General features: G+C 40.6%; 1 protein-coding gene across 1 annotated transcript in view; it reads left to right on the top strand.

Moving 5' to 3' along the window:
- The first annotated feature begins 371 nt into the window (after positions 1–371).
- The window catches only part of ZDHHC8 (zDHHC palmitoyltransferase 8), a 47700-nt gene continuing 26412 nt past the window's right edge, over positions 372–21659 (top strand). The window contains exon 1 of the mRNA XM_072144462.1: positions 372–661. Within this exon, the coding sequence (XP_072000563.1) occupies positions 558–661 (104 nt within the window). The 5' untranslated portion in view covers positions 372–557. The remainder of the gene's footprint in view (positions 662–21659) is intronic.

The raw sequence follows: 21659 nt of genomic DNA, 5'->3' as shown, positions 1-21659 counted from the left end.
CTACTGTGTCAGTGTCAGGGCGGCCATCACTAGCCCTGTCATCAAAGGGAGAAGCTGTTCTGATATAAAAAAAAAAGCGATCTGAGGTGACCCGCTACAATGAGGTAGAAAGGGACCTTGAATGGATTTGAGTTGTGCTAAAATCCGCATCAGATGCTGAATGTGTGAACAAGGTCATATTTTTCTGTTGTGGTACCACTGAACTCCTTCAGTGATGCGGATGATATGAGTGACGCCTGGCAGTGTACAGCAGCTCAGTGTAGGGTGCACCCACATGCCCAGGGCCACCCCATTAGGGTGACTGCAGCCGCTCCAGGATGTGCACATCTCTGTAGATCCACCTTAAGGCGCCGGCTCCGGGCAGGCAGAGGGCTGGGCTCGGTGGGGTGGGATTTCCTGTGCGAGCAGGTCAGCTGTTCCCTATGTCTGTCTGCTGCTCCCCCTCCCCATTCACTCTCTCTCTCTCCCTCCTTGTCGGCGGATCGTGCGGTCAGTGCCCCTCTCTCCCCCCTGGTGCCTCTCTCTTGGGATCTGACTAGTGATGTGTAACCTACAGAATGCCCAGCAGCACTGGAAAGAGGTTTAAACCTACGAAATACATCCCTGTGTCCACTGCCGCCGCCTTGTTAGTGGGATCCACCACTTTGTTTTTTGTTTTCACGTAAGTACAGGCTGGATGTGGCGGTGGGTGCCGGTGGGTGGGCAGCCCTGTGCTGCGGGTGGGGCCTGGAGGACCACAGGCCTGGCTGCTGGGATGACTGTGCCCAGTGCTAGGCCTCTATATGTATGTATGTATGTATAGCTGGAATATATATGGCCTATTGTTCCTGCAGGGTATGTTGGGGGAGGGTATGTAGGGCACTGGTTATTATAGGCCAGGCTTCATCTGCATCTTAGCATTGGACTTGCTGGTGTAGCACTTGTGCTGATGTATAGATCCTAGCATCGGGCTGCAGCTGGGCCCTGCTCCTCTAGGAAGCTTAGGAGCCCTCCTGCCAGGCTGGCATCAAAAACAACAAGGCTTGTGTTATGATGAAGCATTTATATAGTGGCATCAAATACTGTGGTGCTGTACATGATATTACGTGGTCAAATAGAGATATTGTTATTATTTTCAATGTAAAATTAACAGTCTGTTCTTATTAGTCACATAGCTTCTTTGTCATTATAAAGTATATGCCGTTTCCTATGTAAAAATATAGATTTTTAAATCTATATATGTGGAACTTTTCGATAGCCCTTGACACATTGCTTTACTACTTCTTATACTGGTCTAATAAGTTTTAGCATATGCTATACTGTACCCGGGCTCATGTAAGAATGGAACGTCGCTCATTGCTGGCTTTGAAGTGTGCCATTCATAGTGCCATCCAATTACTACATGTATATAAATTATAATGACACATAATTACATTTATGACTGCCGCTACTTTGTTTCATTGTGTTTCCTTTATGGTTACTTCACGTTCCTTGTATATGCACTTTATGTATTTAGTCTTCATGGTAGATGGGGGGGGGGAGATGACAGCAGTAGTAGAATATGAGTGTAACATGGCAGCTACACAATGTGTTACGGTGGATGTAAACTGGTTCTCCGTAGCCTATTGCCTGTGTGTCACTCCGGGGGCAGACTAAACCCTTATTCACACATAAGTGTTTCTAAGCTGAAAACAGAAGTGGTGGAACACACAGGTGCCAATCTTTCCATTGTACCTGGTTTGCACACACTCATCTGAATGGGGTCTCAGGCTGGAGTCACACTAAGAATTTTGAGTGTTTCGGTTCCACTTTTGGGAGAGGAGCATTTTTTGTATTATCATTCACAATGCTTTGAACACCAGAATAAACTGTCCATAAAGTCTAAAAATGAAAAAATACTATAAGATTTCATGATAAACTATATGTAAATGTAACTGTTACATAGTTATAAAGCTAATAGGTGTAGCTTATACGTCAGCAGTGTTTATCCCTATAGAATGGACATCAATTATTCTATATGAGAGGAAAAATTCCTTCCTGACTCCAAAGGTGGCAATCTGAACCTTTCACCTCCTAAAGCCCAACTCTCATAGCTTGTAGCAAACAAGAAGCCCAATTGACCTTTTGTGACAATCCCTAAAAACATAGTTTTGCTGCAATTATTCACCTTTTATATCTGTCTACCAACAAAAAACCTCATATCAATAGGGGTTTTATACCAATGTCAAGGTACAAATGTATATTAGAAACTTTGTAATGTCTCTTACTAAAACAAGTGCTCTTATCCCAGAATACTTGGCTCCTCTCATTCTCTCAAATATCCTGATAAAATGAACTTAATGCTGAAACTTCTGCTTAATTCTTTTATGGTAGCTCGATGGACAGAAGTTTACTTAGGTGTTAGGCCAATAAGCAGGGGAACCTGAAGTGCGTCACAGCAGCTAGGTCTCCAACCAGGAGTCACATACTTTGGCCCTAATGTGTGATGACATGTGCTTGGTTCATCAAATGTGATGCCAGATATCACATTTAATGGTAATGTATATCTTGAAAACATCTTTGACTTTGTTGAAGAACTGGTGGTACAAGTCAAATGGAGCTGAAGAAACATCATTTTGAGTTCATCATTTGTGAAGGATCATAAAGCATCTGTATAGTGAGCTGGCTATGATCTGCTTTATGCCATATACTTGTATGGCACCAGAGCCTTTAGGCTACCTCACCCAAGAGAGATTTCGGCTTCCGAGACCGTCATAACAATGCCGCACACATTACACAACCCAGACATGCCTTGCTTCATATTAATACTGTTGATCTTGAAGCAATAATGTGTGATATTCAGTGATCCACATGCCATTGACTATGTAATATATGTGCTGCTCAGGTTGGGTCCCTCTTACCTCAGTGCCCTCTTCTTATAAATTGTAAATGGGCACATGTCAAATCTGTCTACCAGCCAGAACAGTTATGTTATTTTGAAGCCTTTATTACTTATTGTTGGTCTCTGGAATGTATCAGGATGATACATTATGTGAATCTTGGCCTTTATGAAAGTCTTGAATCCATTTCTATACAATCCTTAATTTCATTTTGGCAAGACAAGTGTTCCATAAAGCAAAATTGAAATTTAAAAGTAGTAAGTTCTAATATGTATGAAGTCCTTATTCTTAGTGCAAATACCAATATCAGAGCAGTTTTTAAAAGCTGTTATGGGGCCTCTATTCTAGTACAGAGGTCCTAAACTCTACTGAATTGAGTTTTTTTTTTTTTTCTTTCAGAGCCCTTATAATTTCAGTGAAACTAGTATATTATGGTATGTTATATTCACACATAGTAGATTTTTTTTTAATTTTTTTTGCAAAAATTTACCTGGGGAACCTGTGGGGGATAAATGATTTAATTCTCTTCTGTGGGCATTGTTGTAGTTGCAACTTAAAGATGCCTGTGATCTACGCTAAAATTTAAACTTTTTGTGGATAAGACATCTTACTCCATTTTTTTTCCTTAAGACAATTTACTCCAGACTTATGTGTATCTAGCTTGTAGATTCATTTATGACTTAAGAAAAGAAAAAAACTGAGAGAACCAATCCAAACAAGAAAATTAAACCAGCTTTCACATTATTCCGTGATCATGCACGTGAGAAGTGCTGCTCTGCAGACTATGCTGGGGACTGAAACCCGTGTATTAAATTGACATATGATGCACAGTTCTTATTTCCTCTGTATGTAGTAAAGACGACTACACTGTGATCACGGACTGATGTGATACGGGCCTAAATCACTATGATACATCAGATGTGCAACGGAAATCTAAGAGTCCTTAACCCGCTCCAAAAAAAAAAAACTGGTGCAAGATAACTGATTAATTTAAGTTGCACAACCCCAACCAAATTCCTTGAATGAGGCAGGCCAGGCCCATGTTGTAATTTAGATTTCCTCATCATGAATCCTGGTAATATTTATCATCAATCTATCATTAGTGGGTTCTTTAACATGATGCCTCTGGTGTAGTTCACTCTTCGTGATGGTCAAAGCAAAAGGGCAGATGGTGAAACTCGTCCATGAAAAATGTATCAGTGCCCACTGCCGTTATTTTAATCGTGGAACCAATCCATGAAGTAGAGTATGACCGTGTAAGAACTGTTTTTCACGGATCACACACAGACTATAGTTTTATGAGGATCTGTGAAAACTGCTGCCAGATGTTTTTTCACAGCAGATTTTTCCCACATTTGTGTGCAGGTAACCTGAGGCCCTATTTGATTGCGTTTAGAAATGCAATTCAAGTGCAGCAGGAGGAGCTTCTCCCCATTGTGGTTGTGTTTAGCTTGTGATCAGAAATGATCAAAACGTGTTTTGCTGGGAAATAATGCAAAGCATGTATTACTTGTTTCCAGTTCACAAACATTTAGGTTTAAACACAAATGCTGTTGTGAAAAGCTCCCCCATTCTGCCAGAATTTGTTTCAAACTCCTTTCAAATGCAGCATGTGAACACGGCCTAAGGGTACATTCATACAGTGGTATGGAAGGTTGGATAGGAGGTGCTCCTATGCGCCACAATTCTGTCTGTTCAACATTTCTGTAGCATGAACAGAATGCACCAAAAATAAACTGCACATTTCCAGAGCAGTGCAGGGGGCACCAGATTCATGAAGACCGTTCTCCAGTTTTGATTCATCTGATAAATTAATAAATGTGGGCCAATATATTCAACTTGTGAAACTAAAGGTAGAAGGAAATCTAAAAATAGGGCAAGAGACAAGAAGACCTCCTGGGCTTGAAGGTTAAATGGGTTCACTTCTGTAATAGGCAGATTTATGGGTCTCATCAGTGCTGTAAGAGATACGTTGAGAGCATCCATTATTTGTAACATTATTTAGTTTGTTTTTGCTTTTTTTTCTATCAAAAAGGTGCAAGTATCTTGATAAGTTTTCAAAATTGTGCTCCAATTATAAATTCCTTTCCTTCGTGCTTGGTGCAAAACTCGCCAATGTTTTTGTGATCGACCTCTCAGTGTCTGTTATCTGGGCCAAGAGACCTTGTATAGAGGAGGAGGTATCAAGGTACAGGTTCATACCTCCAAAGTGGATATTTCTTATTGTCTGCAGTGGTGGCCAAAAAATGCTTTTTATTTTTCCTTTTAACTCAATGGCAGAAATTTGTGTCAGACTTGCTGTAGCTTTGCTGTGATTGCTATTGTTGTATCACTCGCCTCAGCTGGGTTTCCCACAAGTGAATTCATTTTGAGAAACGCGCTCTGTGTGCTGGTGGGATTTCCTGGACCGAACTTTGTATCACTGAACCGTACTCTGCGTGTCAGTCTGTTTGGGAAAGTCCTGCAGTGACCGGAGCAAGCTTCTCGGAGTCACCTTGTGGGTAACCGTTCTTGTGCTACCTGCACACAAATATGTGGACTGCAAACAGACTTGTTGGTCAATTGTTTGTGGCCCGGGTGTGATCCTACTTTTGATGCATAAATGTTCTATTTTCATATTGGAGTTGTTCTCCCCTAGAAGCAGCTGTTCTGTACTTCTCTAATACATTATTGAATATTTTGGGCACACATTTATTTTTGTCGCTGTGTTCCTCTTCTTTAAATGTTCTGTAACTTGTAAAGCCGCATTATATTTCAGACATCATAGAGTGAAATATCCTGTTTAAAATGTTGTGAAATTTACGAGTTGTACTTCAGAATATGGTCATCGTGATATGATGTGGATCTCTGTGAAACACTGCTTTTCTGATCATTTGGGAAACACTACCGTATACACTCCTGTATAAGCCGAGTTTTTCAGCACAAAAAATGTGCTGAAAAACGTCCCCTCAGCTTATACACGAGTCAATACTGGATATAAAAAATAATAAACTTATATACTCACCCTCCGGTGGCCCCGATGCGCAGCGCTGCTCCCCCGATGTCCGTGCGGCTCGTCTTCTGTCTTCCCGGGTCCTCTTCTTGCTTCAGCGCCTGTCTTCTGTAACGTCGTGCTGGGTGCCGCCTAGTATGACGTCAGCAGCGGCGCGTCATACTATGCGCCTGCCGCCCCGGGAAAGAACAATGGCGGCGCTCACCACGATGTTAGAGAAGACAGAAGACGGGCACTGAAGCAAGAAGAGGAGCCGGGAAGACAGAAGACGAGCCGCGCGGACATCAGGGGAGCAGCGCTGCGCATCGGGGCCACCGGAGGGTGAGTATATAAGTTTTTTTTTTTTGGGGGGGGGGGGGTTAATTCTGGGCAGGCTGTATACTACTGGGGGCAGGCTGTATACTACTGGGGGCAGGCTGGCTATACACTGGGGGGTCTGTGACCAATGTATTTCCCACCCTCGGCTTATACTTGAGTCAATAGGTTTTTCCAGGTTTTGGTGGTAAAATTAGGGGTCTCGGCTTATACTCGGGTCGGCTTATACTCGAGTATATGCAGTTTTGAAGACCTCAAGGGAGAAATGGAGGCGATCATACCCTTATTTTCACAGTATAAACGGTGAACCAAGGCTTTAGATGATTGATGAACATGCTGGTTCAGTCTCTGACTTCTGCCATGGGCTCCACATTGAAATTTATTGAAGTATATACCCTTTTAGATTCTTTTAGAAAATTTTTTTTTTTTTTTTCTAGATCCAAGAAAAATTTCATTTTGGTTGTTAAGGTCAATAATGTCGTCATATACGGTACTACATTTTTTTTTTTTGTTTACATCAGCGGAACAATTGGCTGAACTCAGCATGGTATATTATGACTGCTTTCTTCTTCCCCTGGGATAACCCTTGACCTGATGCATTGCAGGGCAGCTTATTGACTGTCCTAAATTGCCATCTCAGCTTGTCGGCTCTGTTCTGCATATAGAAATATTCTGGTACTTTGTGTAATAAAAGATGTAATACCGTTGTGTATGTACTGTGCATATGTGAGTATTTATAACAATAGTTTATGTTGGGGCAAGTGTTGAAGGATGATGCCTTTTAGAATTGTCTTTCTATTCGTGTTATTGCAATCCCTGCTGCTCCAGTGTCTTGATCTTATAATTGTATAAACATCTTCCCATACGTTAAAGTAATAAGAAGCTAATCCTTGGTCTAAGGAAGATAAGAAGATCTCTCAGCCTTTTTATAGCAAAGTAGACTGACCAGCATCCTCGCAATGGATGGATTATACATCATGGTTGAAGATTCTTTGGTTTACACTGTAAGGATTTAGAATAAGTCTAATAGATGCAAGGATTTAAATTGTGTCTTGTGGATAGACAGGTTGTTGCTTATACTTCAGGATAGCGATAGGTGCTCCACCTTCTGTATAGTTCTAAAATTTACTGTAAAAAAAATGGGTCTATACAAGTAGTGTCCACGTTTCTATAGGTTTGTTCTTAAAATTAATTTGCATGTAAGTTGGAACAGGTCTATTTAGTAACTGATGACATATGGACCATGGAACTGTTGTGCGCTGTTCTCGGACTTCAAACAAGTAGCTTAAAAGTAACAATCCTTTTAATTTAGAGTTGTCCGGATTGACTACTACATATAAGGCATTAAGTGAGGGCCATTCTCACATTGAAGGGGATTTGTTACTTTGGCATTTCTGTATTCCTACAGAATCTAAAAGTAAAAAACAGTAGGTTGCAAACAGAGTTCCTCTGGTTCCCTGTATGGACATGGTTTTAAATGAAACATGACACAATGATTATTGATCCTATTTCACTGGAAGCATGGTAAAGAGTACAAGGTGCTGAACAAATTAATATATAGATTTTTTTTTTTTTTGTAAAAGTCAGTAGAATTTGTCATTTATTTAAATGCTAGCATTAACTAATTAGTGGTTAGTTAGTCTTCCGCATATTACCACAAGCCGGACTTGGCTGTCAAAGATTAGAACTGCCCACTGGATGCCTGAGGCCACTCATTTGCAACTTTATGATGGCCACAGCAGCTTTCCATAACTGGACAGCTTCTCACATTGGACTCTGCAGATATTTTAAGTTTGCACAGCAGGGAGGGACGGTACGTTATTAAGATAGTAATGTAGTCTTGAAGAAATCCAACAGGTTTGAGACAATTTGACCTCTAGATCGTGTCATGACCACATCATCTCTCATCAGGTGCAATGCACTAACATGACAAATTTATGACCTATTGCTAAAAAATCGCTGTGTGAGGCTAACCATTCCATGGGTTCTAGGGTAGGAAGATTTTGGCTTAAATTAAAATTTCAGTTTTCAAAGATACTCATGTTAAAAGATTTGTCTGGAGGTTGAAAAACTTTGCTGCTTTCTTGCAAAAACAGCAACTCCTCTGACCATGGTCTGTATTGCAGCTCAGCTGTATAGAAATGAAGGGATCTTAGTTGCAATACCTCTTGCTGCCGATGGTCAGGAGAGGAGCTGTTTTTAGAAGAAAGCAGCCATGCTTTTCAACCCCCCCCCCCCAACAATCTCTTTAATCACAATTTTTTTTCCCCTATGTATTCTCCTCCTCCTCCTCCTCCTCTTTATTCACCAAAATTTTTTTGCATCTTATCCCCCAGCTCTCGTTACCCAGCTAATCTCTCTTTGCCCTTGTTAACGTTTTTAGGCTTCTCCCCACACTCCGTCTTCATGGAGTGACATTTCGTTTTAAAATATTTTTTATTAATTTTCTTTTTTTTAATTATACAGTAAATAAGTAATAGTTGTACACATGTTGCACTTGACCCTGGGAAGTTCGACCAAGATGTGGGAACAAAAGTAGTTAAAAATAATTGTTTGATAATGAAAAATACAGTTGTAGAAATTGCATCAGTCACCTTTTGGGTAGGGCAGTAGGGACCTAACTCCAATAGTCTAGGGCAGTGGTGGCAAACCTATGGCACGGGTGCCAGAGGTGGCACTCAGAGCCATTTCTGTGGGCACTCAGACCATCGCCATGGGGAAGAGTTCACCAAATAGGACCAAATCTTCCTGCAGTCCCAGGCAACTTAAGCGACACTTCATTGGCTGTTTGGAACTCCAGGAAAAGTGAGAAGGTGTGGACAGAACTGCATTATCTCTGGAGATCATCCTGCTGGACCCACCATTCTTTCTCTACAGAGAGACCCTAGAGAGAAGCTATAATGAGAGTCTCATTTGCTCTCCTTCTTTCAACTATATTGGTGGCCTCAGGTGCCGATACGATTGAAAGATGAGGAAGAACAGGTAACAATAAGTTACTGCTTAAAATGCCATGTTGGCACTCCACGGTAAATAAGTGGATTTTGGTTGAAGTTTGGGCACTCTGTCTCCAAAAGGTTCGCCATCACTGGTCTAGGGGGAGGGGGATGAAAGTCATGTCTGAAAAGGAGATCACGTGAAGACACAGGTGGAAGGAGATTGTGGAGGAAGAGTTTTGCCTTTAAAGGAAATCTACCACCAGGTGCAAGCACATGGACATAGTGGTGTGTACCCCCTCTAGTAGGATCTGCTCTTCTTTTACCTTCTTGTGTCCATGTTTTTACAAATAAAATCTTTAAAAATTTTATGAATGAGCCTGAGGGGCTCCGTGCTCCATAGGTGATAATGGAGCCCTTCATTTTTAAAGAGCATAAGATGCCAAAAGAAGAGTGGATCCTGCCAGAGGCAGCACACACCAGCATGGAAGTTTGCTTGGTTTACAATCCTCCATCCTGGTGGTAATAGAAAAGTTATAGTTATAGAAAATCTTGTTGAGTATTGAACACACACATTTTTACATTAACTGGTAAACAGACAATAGCAGTTCAGAGGAAAAACATGTTGACAGTTTACATTGCCACATCTATCATGATCTAACAAATCACATCTAACTATAAAGAAATGCATAATAAAAAATCAGCACTGGACATGAAATCCACATTTTCCTCTACATCACTTAGATTTCCCTGTGGGATGTGAAGCCTTGTACAGACATCAGCGCTCTTCAAGATCACATTCCAGCTTTTGGACAATCTCCAGTAATAGAGACAGCAGTCTAGTCTAATATACCTCTCTTAATGCCCTTCTCACATAGATAGCTTTATGTGGCGAGCTGAAATGGTACAATGCACAGCACACTTCTAGGGACCTCTGTATTGGAGCCATTGTTCTTGCTAAGACATACATACTGCCTTAGGCGGGCACACGTTTGTGTCAATGCTGTCTTCAGAATGTTTTTATTCTGATCACAACTGATTGTGTTGAATAGGGGCAGAATCACTGTGGGAAATAGATGTGAAAGGCTGCGGTTATGCTGCATATTTGCATTATCTTCTATGTACTTTGTGTTTTTTTTTTAATTTATACTTTAAAATTCCCAAAGAGGAATATATAAGCCAATGGTCGCCCTTCTGTTATAAAAGGGTCATCCGTGGTTCTGATTCTCCATGACATTTCTCGTATTCTCGTATTGAAATTTCATTGGATTTATCTGAGACATTCAAACATTTTACATTTCTTCATTTGCATGTAATTTTAAAAAAATGTACCTGTGTGAAGATTATTTTACCATAAATGTCCCTTAGACATGGCTCTCCTTCAATACGACAACCACACTCTGGCAAAGGTGGCCAGGTTACCACAGAACGAATTTGGGTCTTGCAGTAACTCCCAGCTATTTCATATGCAAAAACTATTTTTTTTTTCTATGTGCAATAAATCCAGAAGCGATGGTCGTATCCAAGGACAACTATTTCATTTATAAGGGACAATATGGCTGCATTTAAAGAACCTTATGTTCACACAGGGATTAAAAAATATATATAGTTAAGAAATTGAAGAAATGTTTTATATGTCTCAAATGACTTAAAGGGGTATTCCCATCTTGGCATTTACATTTAATTAAATACATTTGCCTTATTTAAACATTTCTTCAATTGGATGTTAATTAAAAAAATGTTCCTGTGTGAAGATAATTTCTCATAAATGTAGTCATGTTGTCCCTTCGAAACGAGATGGCTTCCTCGGATACGACCACATCACACTCTGGCAGCGGTGGCCAGACATGCGCTATGGAGTCCTGCTGGACCACCTGGATTTAGCGATCATTACCACAGGACGGCTGTGCGACATGTAGTAACTCACGGACATTTCATATACAAAAACTTTTTGTTTCGTTGTGCACTCACTCCAGCAGGGGTGGCCGTATCCGAGGAACCCATCTCGTTTCTAAGGGACAACATGACTACATTTATGAGAAATTATCTTCACACAGGAACATTTTTTTTAATAACATCTAATTGAAGAAATGTTTACATATGGCAGATTAATGAATATGGATGTTAATGCCCAGATGAGAATACCCCTTTAAAGTAAATGAGAATGTTCACATGAGAATACCCCTTTAAGGCTAGACACGGCTAAGTATTTGGCTTTTAGTTTCTTTTTATTGTTCTTTGTTCTCTGTGTTAACATTAATGTCTAAAGCTCTACATGGTAATAGTTTTCATGCCTTCTGTGGTCAGTGAGACGTCTTCCTGTCCTCAAATTACCAGGCTTGTTCCAAAGAAACCTTATAATACTTTTCTTTTGCATGGGGAACTTGCATCCATAAAGCATAATAAACATTGAGATGGCTGTAATATGACCACAGGACATTGACCCTGTGTGGATTGCAACTGATAAAATCACTGATCTCGAGGGAATCTCGTTTTCTGTGGGTAGATCACTCTGTATGTACTAGATTTTCAACTAATGTGACTTTCCTTCTGTGTCACAAAAAATATACAAGCATGCTATTGGTTAGATCAGACTTGGGCATTGAAAAATTTGAGTTTCCCTCCCCATCATTAAATAATGATGCGATTAATTACTCCATAGCTTCAATTAATTATTTTAATGTTTTATTTACTATGGTTTTTTTTGTTTTTTTTTTAATGTAGGGATAGGTTACTGTATATAGGTATTGGGTACAACCGAGTTAAAGGAAATCAACCAAAAGAGAAAAAAATCAAAACATTACAGTTACTCACCAACGCTTCTCTTCATCTGGATCCCAGCACTTGTCTTCGCTAATCTTGACATGCGGGAATCACCTCGTAAAGAGACTTCATGAATGAATTCACACCCCCTGCGTGACGTTATCTCCCTCTCCAACATTATAGAGGGAAGTGTTGGGACGTACATAATTAGCAGCCCGGAGCGCCGGACAACTTGTCCAAGTACTTTAGCCTGCTAATTATAATTTTTTTTAGGTGATCCCTACGTGTCAAGATTAGCAACTACAAGCGCCAGGATCAAGATGAAGGGCACTGTAGTGTGTTTTTTTTTTTTTTTTTTTTTCCCCCCAACTGGTTGACTTCCTCTCTCAGTATATATAGTCCCACCCTCTAAAACCATTCCAATTTCTCATGTGGCTCCATGGTAAAATAAAATGCCCACCCCAGGGTTAGAAAGTGTTTTGCGGACAGTCTGAGACATGCATTGTAATGATCTATAATATAGTATTTTTCACATTGTCCATATAATCAAATCATTGAAGGGTCAAAGGAACACTTAACTGGCTGATTGCAGAGTAAAGAATTTCATGAATCTTAAAAATCTATAAAATAAAAAAATGAATAATTCTAGTAATAGGCACAGAATATAGATTTGTTTTCTCTGCTTCGTGTCCTTGCTCATAGTATGACATATTTTGGATTCATGACTCATTATGACTAATGATTTATGTTATCGTCTGTTCTAATTTACTACAACATTTTGTGGCTAAAAGAAGATTTTAATTTTAGAAGATAATAGTTTGATAATGGTTTGATTCTTTTAGGCTGTGGTGACCAATAGAGTTGGCCTTGCACATAAGCCACCAATTTCTTTGGGCCACATTTTTATAGACCCAAGATATTTGTTTATGTAGTGCTACGGTCTCTTGTACGTATACAATAATCTGCCCAGTGATGGGTAATTAATCTCTGTCTTAGGGCTTTTTCGCATTGGCATACTTTTTCTAACGGAGCCATTGATTTCTATGGGTATTTTCACATTGGCTTTTGCTTTTACTGATCCGTTGTCCGTGAAAAATTTTTTGAACCTGTCTGTGATGCGGATCATGGAAGGCAATAGAAGTCTATGGATCCGCAAAAACAAAACTGATGATAGGTCAGTTTTTTTTCACTGATGAGGCTGAGAAAACAGAGTTTGTTTTCAAAACAATTTTTACGGACGCAGAGACGAAACGGCTGCAAAACTGAGAAGCGATGGAGGCGGAGCACTCATGCCAATATGAAACCATCCTTATTGAAATGACAATGGGCTGGAAACGTGTAGACAAAAGTTGGTCTGACAACCCTTGGTCATGCTATTGCTTAGTACTGGACTAGGATGGTTGTACATGACAGCACATATTATAAGGTAACCATTTTGACCTTTCCCTTTTTTATTGTAAGATTACTAGGTTTTTTTTAATCTACTTAAAGTCCAACAGGGAAACCGTTGCAGGAAAATGGCAGAAACAAAACTCGATATCTGGAGCATGGTTGTATTTGACAATCCATTGCTGAACATATTAAAATAAAAGCAACCAAAATACAATGTATGTAGTGAGATTTATAAGCCACTATAGACTTCGTAGTAACCTCATGCTGCTTTTTTATTAAAATTAGGATATGAAGAAATGTTTGACAGAAATGCCCACTTTCCAAAAAGCAACTCTTATATTTATGAATCCCTTTACTGATGACTAATAGACATAATTTTGTTATAGATGTGCAGCAGGCCTGGGATACTCATCCCTCGCATTGCAGCATTGTGTAGGCTGTTGGCAGGTTACCTAGACAAGGGCACACAGTGTACAGTCTCTATATGATGGATTGTCCTCAACTGCTTTAGGTTGACTTTGTTGAATTTGATTCCACTCTGGGAAGTCTCTTTTTTATATATATAGTAGCTGCATTGCTGGAGAGAGGTCTTAAAATAACCCCTTAGGAATGAGCATAGGGAACACGTGCCGCACCCTTGCTCTCTTGTCCCTTGTCTACTGTGGATGAACCAGGAATGGTTTAATCCAGGGGTCCCCAAACTTTTTACATAGGGGGCCGTTCACTGTCCCCCTCAAACCGTTGGAGGGCCGGACTAAAGTTTAAAAATAAATAGCGGTCCATGTGACCGCATCCGCAATACACTGGTACCCCCTCAATTAATTATTTAACATACTGCACCACCTTGTGAACTATTTTATATATTGCCCCAATTAATTAATTAATTGGGCCAATTATTAAATATACTGGGACCCCTCTCCATTAATTATTGAATATGCCTCCCCCCATTAATTACTAGACTGCCCCTCATAATTAATTATTTCCTATACCCCCACCATTAATTATTTCCTATGCTGCCCCTCCCCCATTAATTAGTTCCTATGCTGCCCCCACCATTAATTATTTCCTAAGCTGCCCCCACCATTAATTATTTCCTATGCTTCCCCTCATAATTATTTCCTATGTTGGCCCCAACATTAATTATTTCCTATACTGCCCTTCATAATTAATTATTTCCTAAGCTACCCCTCATAATTAATTATTTCCTAAGCTGCCCTTTATAATTAATTATTTCCTAAGCTGCCCTTTATAATTAATTATTCCCTATGCTGCCCCTCATAATTCATTAATTTCCTATGCTGCCCCTCATAATTCATTATTCCCTATACTGCCCCTCATAATTCATTATTTCCTAAGCTGCCCCTCATAATTAATTATTTCCTATGCTGCCCCTCATAATTAATTATTTTATATGCTGCCCCTCATAATTAATTATTTCCTATACTGCCCCTCATAATTAATTATTTCCTATGCTGCCCCCCCACCATTAATTATTTACTATACTGCCCCTCATAATTAATTATTCCCTATGCTGCCCCTCATAATTAATTATTTTATATGCTGCCCCTCATAATTAATTATTTTATATGCTGCCCCTCATAATTAATTATTTCCTATACTGCCCCTCATAATTAATTATTTCCTATGCTGCCCCTCATAATTAATTATTTCCTATGCTGCCCCCCCACCATTAATTATTTCCTATACTGCCCCTCATAATTAATTATATCCTATGCTGCCCCTCATAATTAATTATTCCCTATGCTGCCCCTCATAATTAATTATTCCCTATGCTGCCCCTCATAATTAATTATTTCCTATGCTGCCCCTCATAATTAATTATTTCCTATGCTGCCCCCCCACCATTAATTATTTCCTATGCTGCCCCTCATAATTAATTATATCCTATGCTGCCCCTCATAATTAATTATTCCCTATGCTGCCCCTCATAATTAATTATTCCCTATGCTGCCCCTCATAATTAATTATTTCCTATGCTGCCCCTCATAATTAATTATTTCCTATGCTGCCCCTCATAATTAATTATTTACTATACTGCCCCTCATAATTAATTATTCCCTATGCTGCCCCTCATAATTAATTATTTCCTATGCTGCCCCTCATAATTAATTATTCCCTATGCTGCCCCTCATAATTAATTATTCCCTATGCTGCCCCTCCATCATTAATTATTCCCTATACTGCCCCTCATAATTAATTATTTCCTATACTGCCCCTCATAATTAATTATTTCCTATACTGCCCCTCATAATTAATTATTTCCTAAGCTGCCCCTCATAATTAATTATTTCCTAAGCTGCCCCTCATAATTAATTATTTCCTAAGCTGCCCCTCCTAACTAACTATTGGCCCCCAGTCGCCACAATCTTTTTTGATAAAAAATAAAAACTGTCCTCTACTTACCTAAGTCTTCTATCTTGTTGCCGCGTCCGGGCAGGAAGGGGTGCGCGGCCGCGTGATGACGTCATCACGCGGTCGCGCAGCCTAGTTCATGGAGCGATGTGCGCCGGGGTTGTCTTCCGGCCACATCGCTCCAGTAATAGTGCTCGAGCGGCCGTTACCGGCCGCACCGAGCACTATACAGTGACGGGCAGGAGCTTCCTGTCCGGACGGACGGAGGCTCCTGCCCGACTGTCGAAGGGCGTGGGGGACCGGCGCCTGTGCGCCAAGCGTCGGGGCCGGATCAAAACGGTCCGCGGGCCGCATGTGGCCCGCGGGCCGTAGTTTGGAGACCCCTGGTTTAATCTCTGCACTGTGTATAGTTCTAGCAGGTGCTTATTTTATTACCAGGAATGCAAAATGCTTAAAATGGTTATTCCTTATTCTAATTAAAGGACTTTTTATATTGCCATTACATTGTGGCATGTGTGGTATGGTTTTCATGGTAACTGATCATAGCTACTCACTTATGACTACGGTATGTGCTTTGTGTTAATGTTTCTATTGTAATGGGATACAACAAGATTTTTTCTATTTGGTTAACTGTGTTAAAAATATTTATCGGCCAAAATAATGATGGGATTTAAAAAGATACTTCTATATATAAAGATACTTTATCTGCTAACCACAGAAATCCCCCATGTGAATAGAGTATCAATGGGCATCCATGGCCATTCACTTCAAGGGCATTATGTTAGAATGAAGCAAGACAACCAATCGATACAACACCCAAATGCTCCAGTTGGTAAAAAAAAAAATTTGGTCTTCAAACTTTATTTGAAAATATTACACAATCCATAAAACCCGTAGAACATGCAGGATCAGGTAACATCTTATCGCTGATTTGCTCGGTGATATATGATGTTTACCATGATTCATCCTATAAGCCAATGTTTTACCATTATCACATCTTACTCTGCCATATGCTGAGTGGTACCATTTTTATTTCGAATGTAAAGCGTAAGTACTTTTTAGTATTGTTTCATGTACTGTTAACGTCACGTTAATACGTAAATGGGATGTGGCCAGTCTCGTTGTGTATGGCATGTATTTCCACCTTAAAGGAAATCTACCACTTGAAGTGGCAGGTTTCAGAAGAAAATACTGAGCACCAGCTCAGGGTGAGCTGGTGCCGGAGCTTATTTTTGTTAGTGTTTTAAACCGCGGTATCGCGGTTTAAAACACTTTAAACTTTATAGCCTGCGCAGGGAAGTACGCGCTCGGCGCTTACCATGCGCGCGACCGTGCGTGCGGCTACATAGGAAGTGAAGGAGAGCCGCGTGCATGTTAAGCGCGGAGCGCGTACCTCCCTGCGCCGGCTATAAAGTGTAAAAAGTGTTTTAAACCGCGATAACGCGGTTTAAAACACTAAGGCTACATTCACACGAACGTATGGGGGACGTATATACGGCCGATATACGTCCCCCATACACTCCTATGGGCGCACGGCACCCTACGGGAGCGGTACGGTGCGGCACCGTACCGTTCCGTACCCGGGAAAAAGATAGGACCTGTCCTATCTTTTCCCGTAATACGGGGCCGTGCGCCATAGGTTGCTATGGAGAGGGGCGGGGGTGAGCTGCGCTCACCTCCTCCTCCTCTCCCCGTACACTGCCGTTGCCTGCTACGGTACGGTACGGGCGGGCGGGCAACGGCAGTGTGAATATAGCCTTACAAAAATAAGCTCCGGCACCATCTCACCCTGAGCTGGTGCTCGGTATTTCGATCTGAAACCTGCCACTTCAAGTGGTAGGTTTCCTTTAAGCCTTCAGCCTAGAATTCTGTGTGTGTGTGTCTAGTTTGATTAATCCATCATGTATTCTACAACCTTTGTTGGTGATACCGACTTCTAGATGCCTCCTTTATGGAGAAACTAGTCTGATGCATTGCTCAGGTGAGATTTTGTCCTATTTTTTCACACCTATTTTGAACTCCTACAGCTTTAGCTTGAGTGGCTGGGACAGTTTTGTAGCTACATTTTCTTTCTCCGAAACCCATTTGAGAGTTTTTTTTGACTATGTGCTTTGAGTCATTGTCCACCCTTGTTTAATTTTTGATCATCCTGGTAGATTGCAGCAGATCTTTATCAAGAATTTCTTGGTACTTTGAGCCATTATTATTATTATTATTATTAGGCCATTCATCCTTGTTTCAGTTATATGAAGTTTGTCAGCACCATATTCTGAAAAAACAGCCCCACACCATGATGTTCCCACCTCCAAATTTATTTGTTGGTTTGATGTATTTTGACCTCCAATGGTGGTATGTATTTTATCATCCATAGATTTCAATATTTGACTAATCTGACCAGACTATTCTCTCAGTATTGCACAGGCTAAAAGTTGTTGAGCAAACTTGATCCACATAGCGTTCGTCAATCTCCATCCGCTCCATAGAGATGAATGGAGCAGAACGGTCATGAGCAGCTGTCTGCTCCACTAATCTTGGGGAGAGATGAGGGGTCTGATGGAGGTACCACTCGTTCTTGTGACTCGTCTCAACACTCAGACCCCCACCGATCAGCAAGTTGGGCCTTATCCTGTGGATTGGGCCTAACTTGTTTCGTGGGAACCCCCCTTTAAGCATTCTTTTTTTCAGCAATGCAGCCTTACGTGATGAGCATGCAAACAGATCCATATAAGTTGCGGATTCCAGGTCTTTCTGTAGATCCCCACAGGTAGTCCTTGGCTCGTAAGCAACTGTTATGATTCTTTTCACTCCTGCCTGGAATCTAAGGAGCACTCAGTCATGGCAGGTTTATATTGAAATGATGTTCCTTACACTTTCAGATTATTGCCCCAACACTGCCCACTGGAACCTGTTAGTAGTAGAAATTCTTCTGTAACCAATGCCATCAGTATGTTGTGAAACAATAGGGCTATGAAGGTCTTGAGGTGGCTCACTTGTCAAACCATTTACCAAATGAATGCATAGGTAACAAAATACCATTTTTGAAATAAGATTATATAAGCTACTTATTGAGCACTATCATCACTGACATTTTACTGTTTTGTTGTCCGATAGTGACAATAGCTCTCATGCAAAGGTAGAATTGGTCTCCGTTAACCACATGCAAAGTCGGATTATCTGTCACCTATGGATAAAAATAGAAAGCTTTGGCAGTGCCTGCAGTCTGTCAGAGACCATCACACAGGCCTGTTTGCCGTCAGAGGGTCACCGTGCATTGTAATGTTGGTAAATAACCCCTCAGACCTCATTCACATAGAGGTGCTGTCTCTTGAAACACATAAATTAACATAGCAGTAAATATCCGATATAGATATCCTTTGAGTAGCCCCATTCTCCTTATCTTTTTAACATAAATTAACATGTTTTACAATCAACATATGTGCTTGAATTTTATCCTTTGCTGCATTTGTAACGTGTTCTAAAACCGTACCTAACAAATGTTCCCTAATGTTGATTATACATGGAAAATACAAAGTGAACAATAAAGAACAACAAGAAAGAAAGAAAATTTACTTTTTGTCATAGCCAAAAACACTTTAGGCCTCGTGCATCGAATAAAAGGGGGACCTTGATTGTGCTCTCATACACGTCTTAAGAACCAGGTTACAGTGTGGTCAGTCTCGCAGCACCCTGACCCAGCCGGGCATCTGCAGGGAAATATAATGGGTATATCTTATATTTTGCCAGGTGCTCGGCTTTCAATGGAGAGAGGAAGGGTGAAGATCAGTATGCTCGCCCGGGCATATGCTCGTCTGGTGAGGCCTTAAAGGGAACCTGTCATCAGAAATGGGCCTAATAAACCACCACTAGCATGGTGTCAAGCAGCTTAACACCTCCCAGATCATGTTTCTTTCATGGCTCAGTGTGGTTCCATCATCCAGAAAATCAACTTTTAAGTGAGATGTAAAATGGTATAAGGTCAAGGAGAGCTTAACATTGAAAGCTCTCCCCACATCCTCCCATACCATTGAGATAATGCATCATGCGGACTACAGGAGGTCTGCCTAGTGATATTTCTGCATGCAGGACTATCGATTACAGTGAAGGGGCATTCTAGGCAAGGAGAGCTTGACTTCAGTGCTAAATTCTCCTTGACTTTATACAACTAATTCACATCCTACTTAAAATCAGATTTTTCTGGATCATGCCACCATACAGGACCATGAAAGAAACATTATCTGGAAGGTGTTTAGCTGCATTACAACATACTAGTAGTGCTTTATTAGGTCAATATCTGCTGACAGGCTCCCCTTAAGTGCCAATTTTTTTATTTATCTTTTGGTGGCATTTTTTTGTAATTCTGCACTTACCATCTGCAGCTGCAGTTGGCTTTGTGTTCAGTGTAAATCGGTGCATTGTAGGTTTGTACACAGGATGTGGTTGGCATTATATAAATTCCATCCATTATGTGCAGGTGGCAGCATACCCAAACAATTATGCTAAAGCTGCACAATGCTTTTTATGTACCCCCAACTTATTAAAGGAAACCTACTGTCCCTAGTCTACCTATTAGGTGGCTGGTAACATGATAAGCCCTAATCTATGTTTACCTAATCCTAAAGTAAATTAGACTTTATCTAACTAATATGCTTCTTATCTACAGGGGCGTGGAATAGCCTCTGGGCAGAGGGAGCAAAGACTAATCCACACCGCAGTAGCCTCTGCCGATAATTAGCATGTTGGCTAAATAAAGTGTAGTTTAGTTAAGGAATGGGTAAAAATAGATTTGGGCTTAGCATGTTAGTAGCAGCCTACCATCAGATCTCACTAAATAGGTAGAATTCTGATGGTAGGTTTCCTTTAAAGAGGACCTGTCACCCCGAAAAATACCCCTACCAGATATGTTCCCCCTAATCGTGTCCCCAGCCCCTTTTATATTCAATTTTTATTAAAATTAGTTGCAAACTTAGTTTTAATCGATCCGACCTAATACCAAATAAGAGGTAGGATCGTTCTCCAAGTCCCCGGGCAGTCGGCCGTATTCCTGAGGGGGCCGGCCGCCCCCCTCCACGCCACTGTCAGTCAGGGACATGTAAGAATCTCCGGCAGCACACATGTATTGCGCAGTCTCTGCCGGCTCTATGCGATGCAACGCACTGACATCAGCTGCAGAGGGGCTTATTCACAGCGCCGGCCGAACAATCAACCAGCACTGTGAATAAGCGGCACAAAAATGTAAAGGCTCATTGATGAGGGAACCACACTACATTGGCTGTGGAAATGTAAATATATAGAGTTAGTGAATGTGTTGTTACTTTGTCCTGTATTATATTAAATGTAGTGTCTTGTTTGAGTAGCCTAGTAAAAAATGGTAAGATATTATAACTTTGTAAGGCACAGTACAAACAGGGTTAATACTGCAGTGGTTAGTCCATTTCTATTTAACAAGCTGTGAAATATTCCAGACAGTCTAGGATTGGGTTACAGTGAGATCATGGCAGCTGCAAAGTAAAATTAACCCCTTCACTATTGTTTCTAGAATAGTTTTTAGCCATTTGGTGGCAGGTCCTATTTATAAAAAAAAAAAAAAAAAAGTTAAATTCTCACTGCCTGGGAGTATATTGACTCATGCAGGTTTTATACAGATTTACTAAAGGCAAAACCAGGAGTAGAAGCAATGTTTCCATTCATTTCTATACAGCTGAGCTGCAATACCAGCACGAACAATTGTTAGGTGTGACACTTTTTGGAAGAAAGCAGCCATGTTTTTCAACTTTGGGAGAAACCCTTTAAATTTTTTTTTAGTATCCACAAACTGCATCAAATGTACACTATACTTGTGTATATGAATATAATCAATTATTAAAATCCCTTCAATATTGTTAAGTGAGATTGCTTCTCTTTGTAAGTTCATATACTCTGTAGTCCCTTCAGATGAATGGAGCTTTCTCCAACCTGATACTTCTTCCATTGAGGCTGGAACACTGGCATTCACTCCTGGCTGTCAGTGTTTCTATACATTGTGATACATGTAGA

Source organism: Engystomops pustulosus, chromosome 1, assembly GCF_040894005.1.
Source record: "Engystomops pustulosus chromosome 1, aEngPut4.maternal, whole genome shotgun sequence".
Lineage (NCBI taxonomy): Eukaryota > Metazoa > Chordata > Amphibia > Anura > Leptodactylidae > Engystomops > Engystomops pustulosus.
Note: the sequence above shows the minus strand (reverse complement) of the source record. Positions and strands in the feature narration are given on the sequence as shown.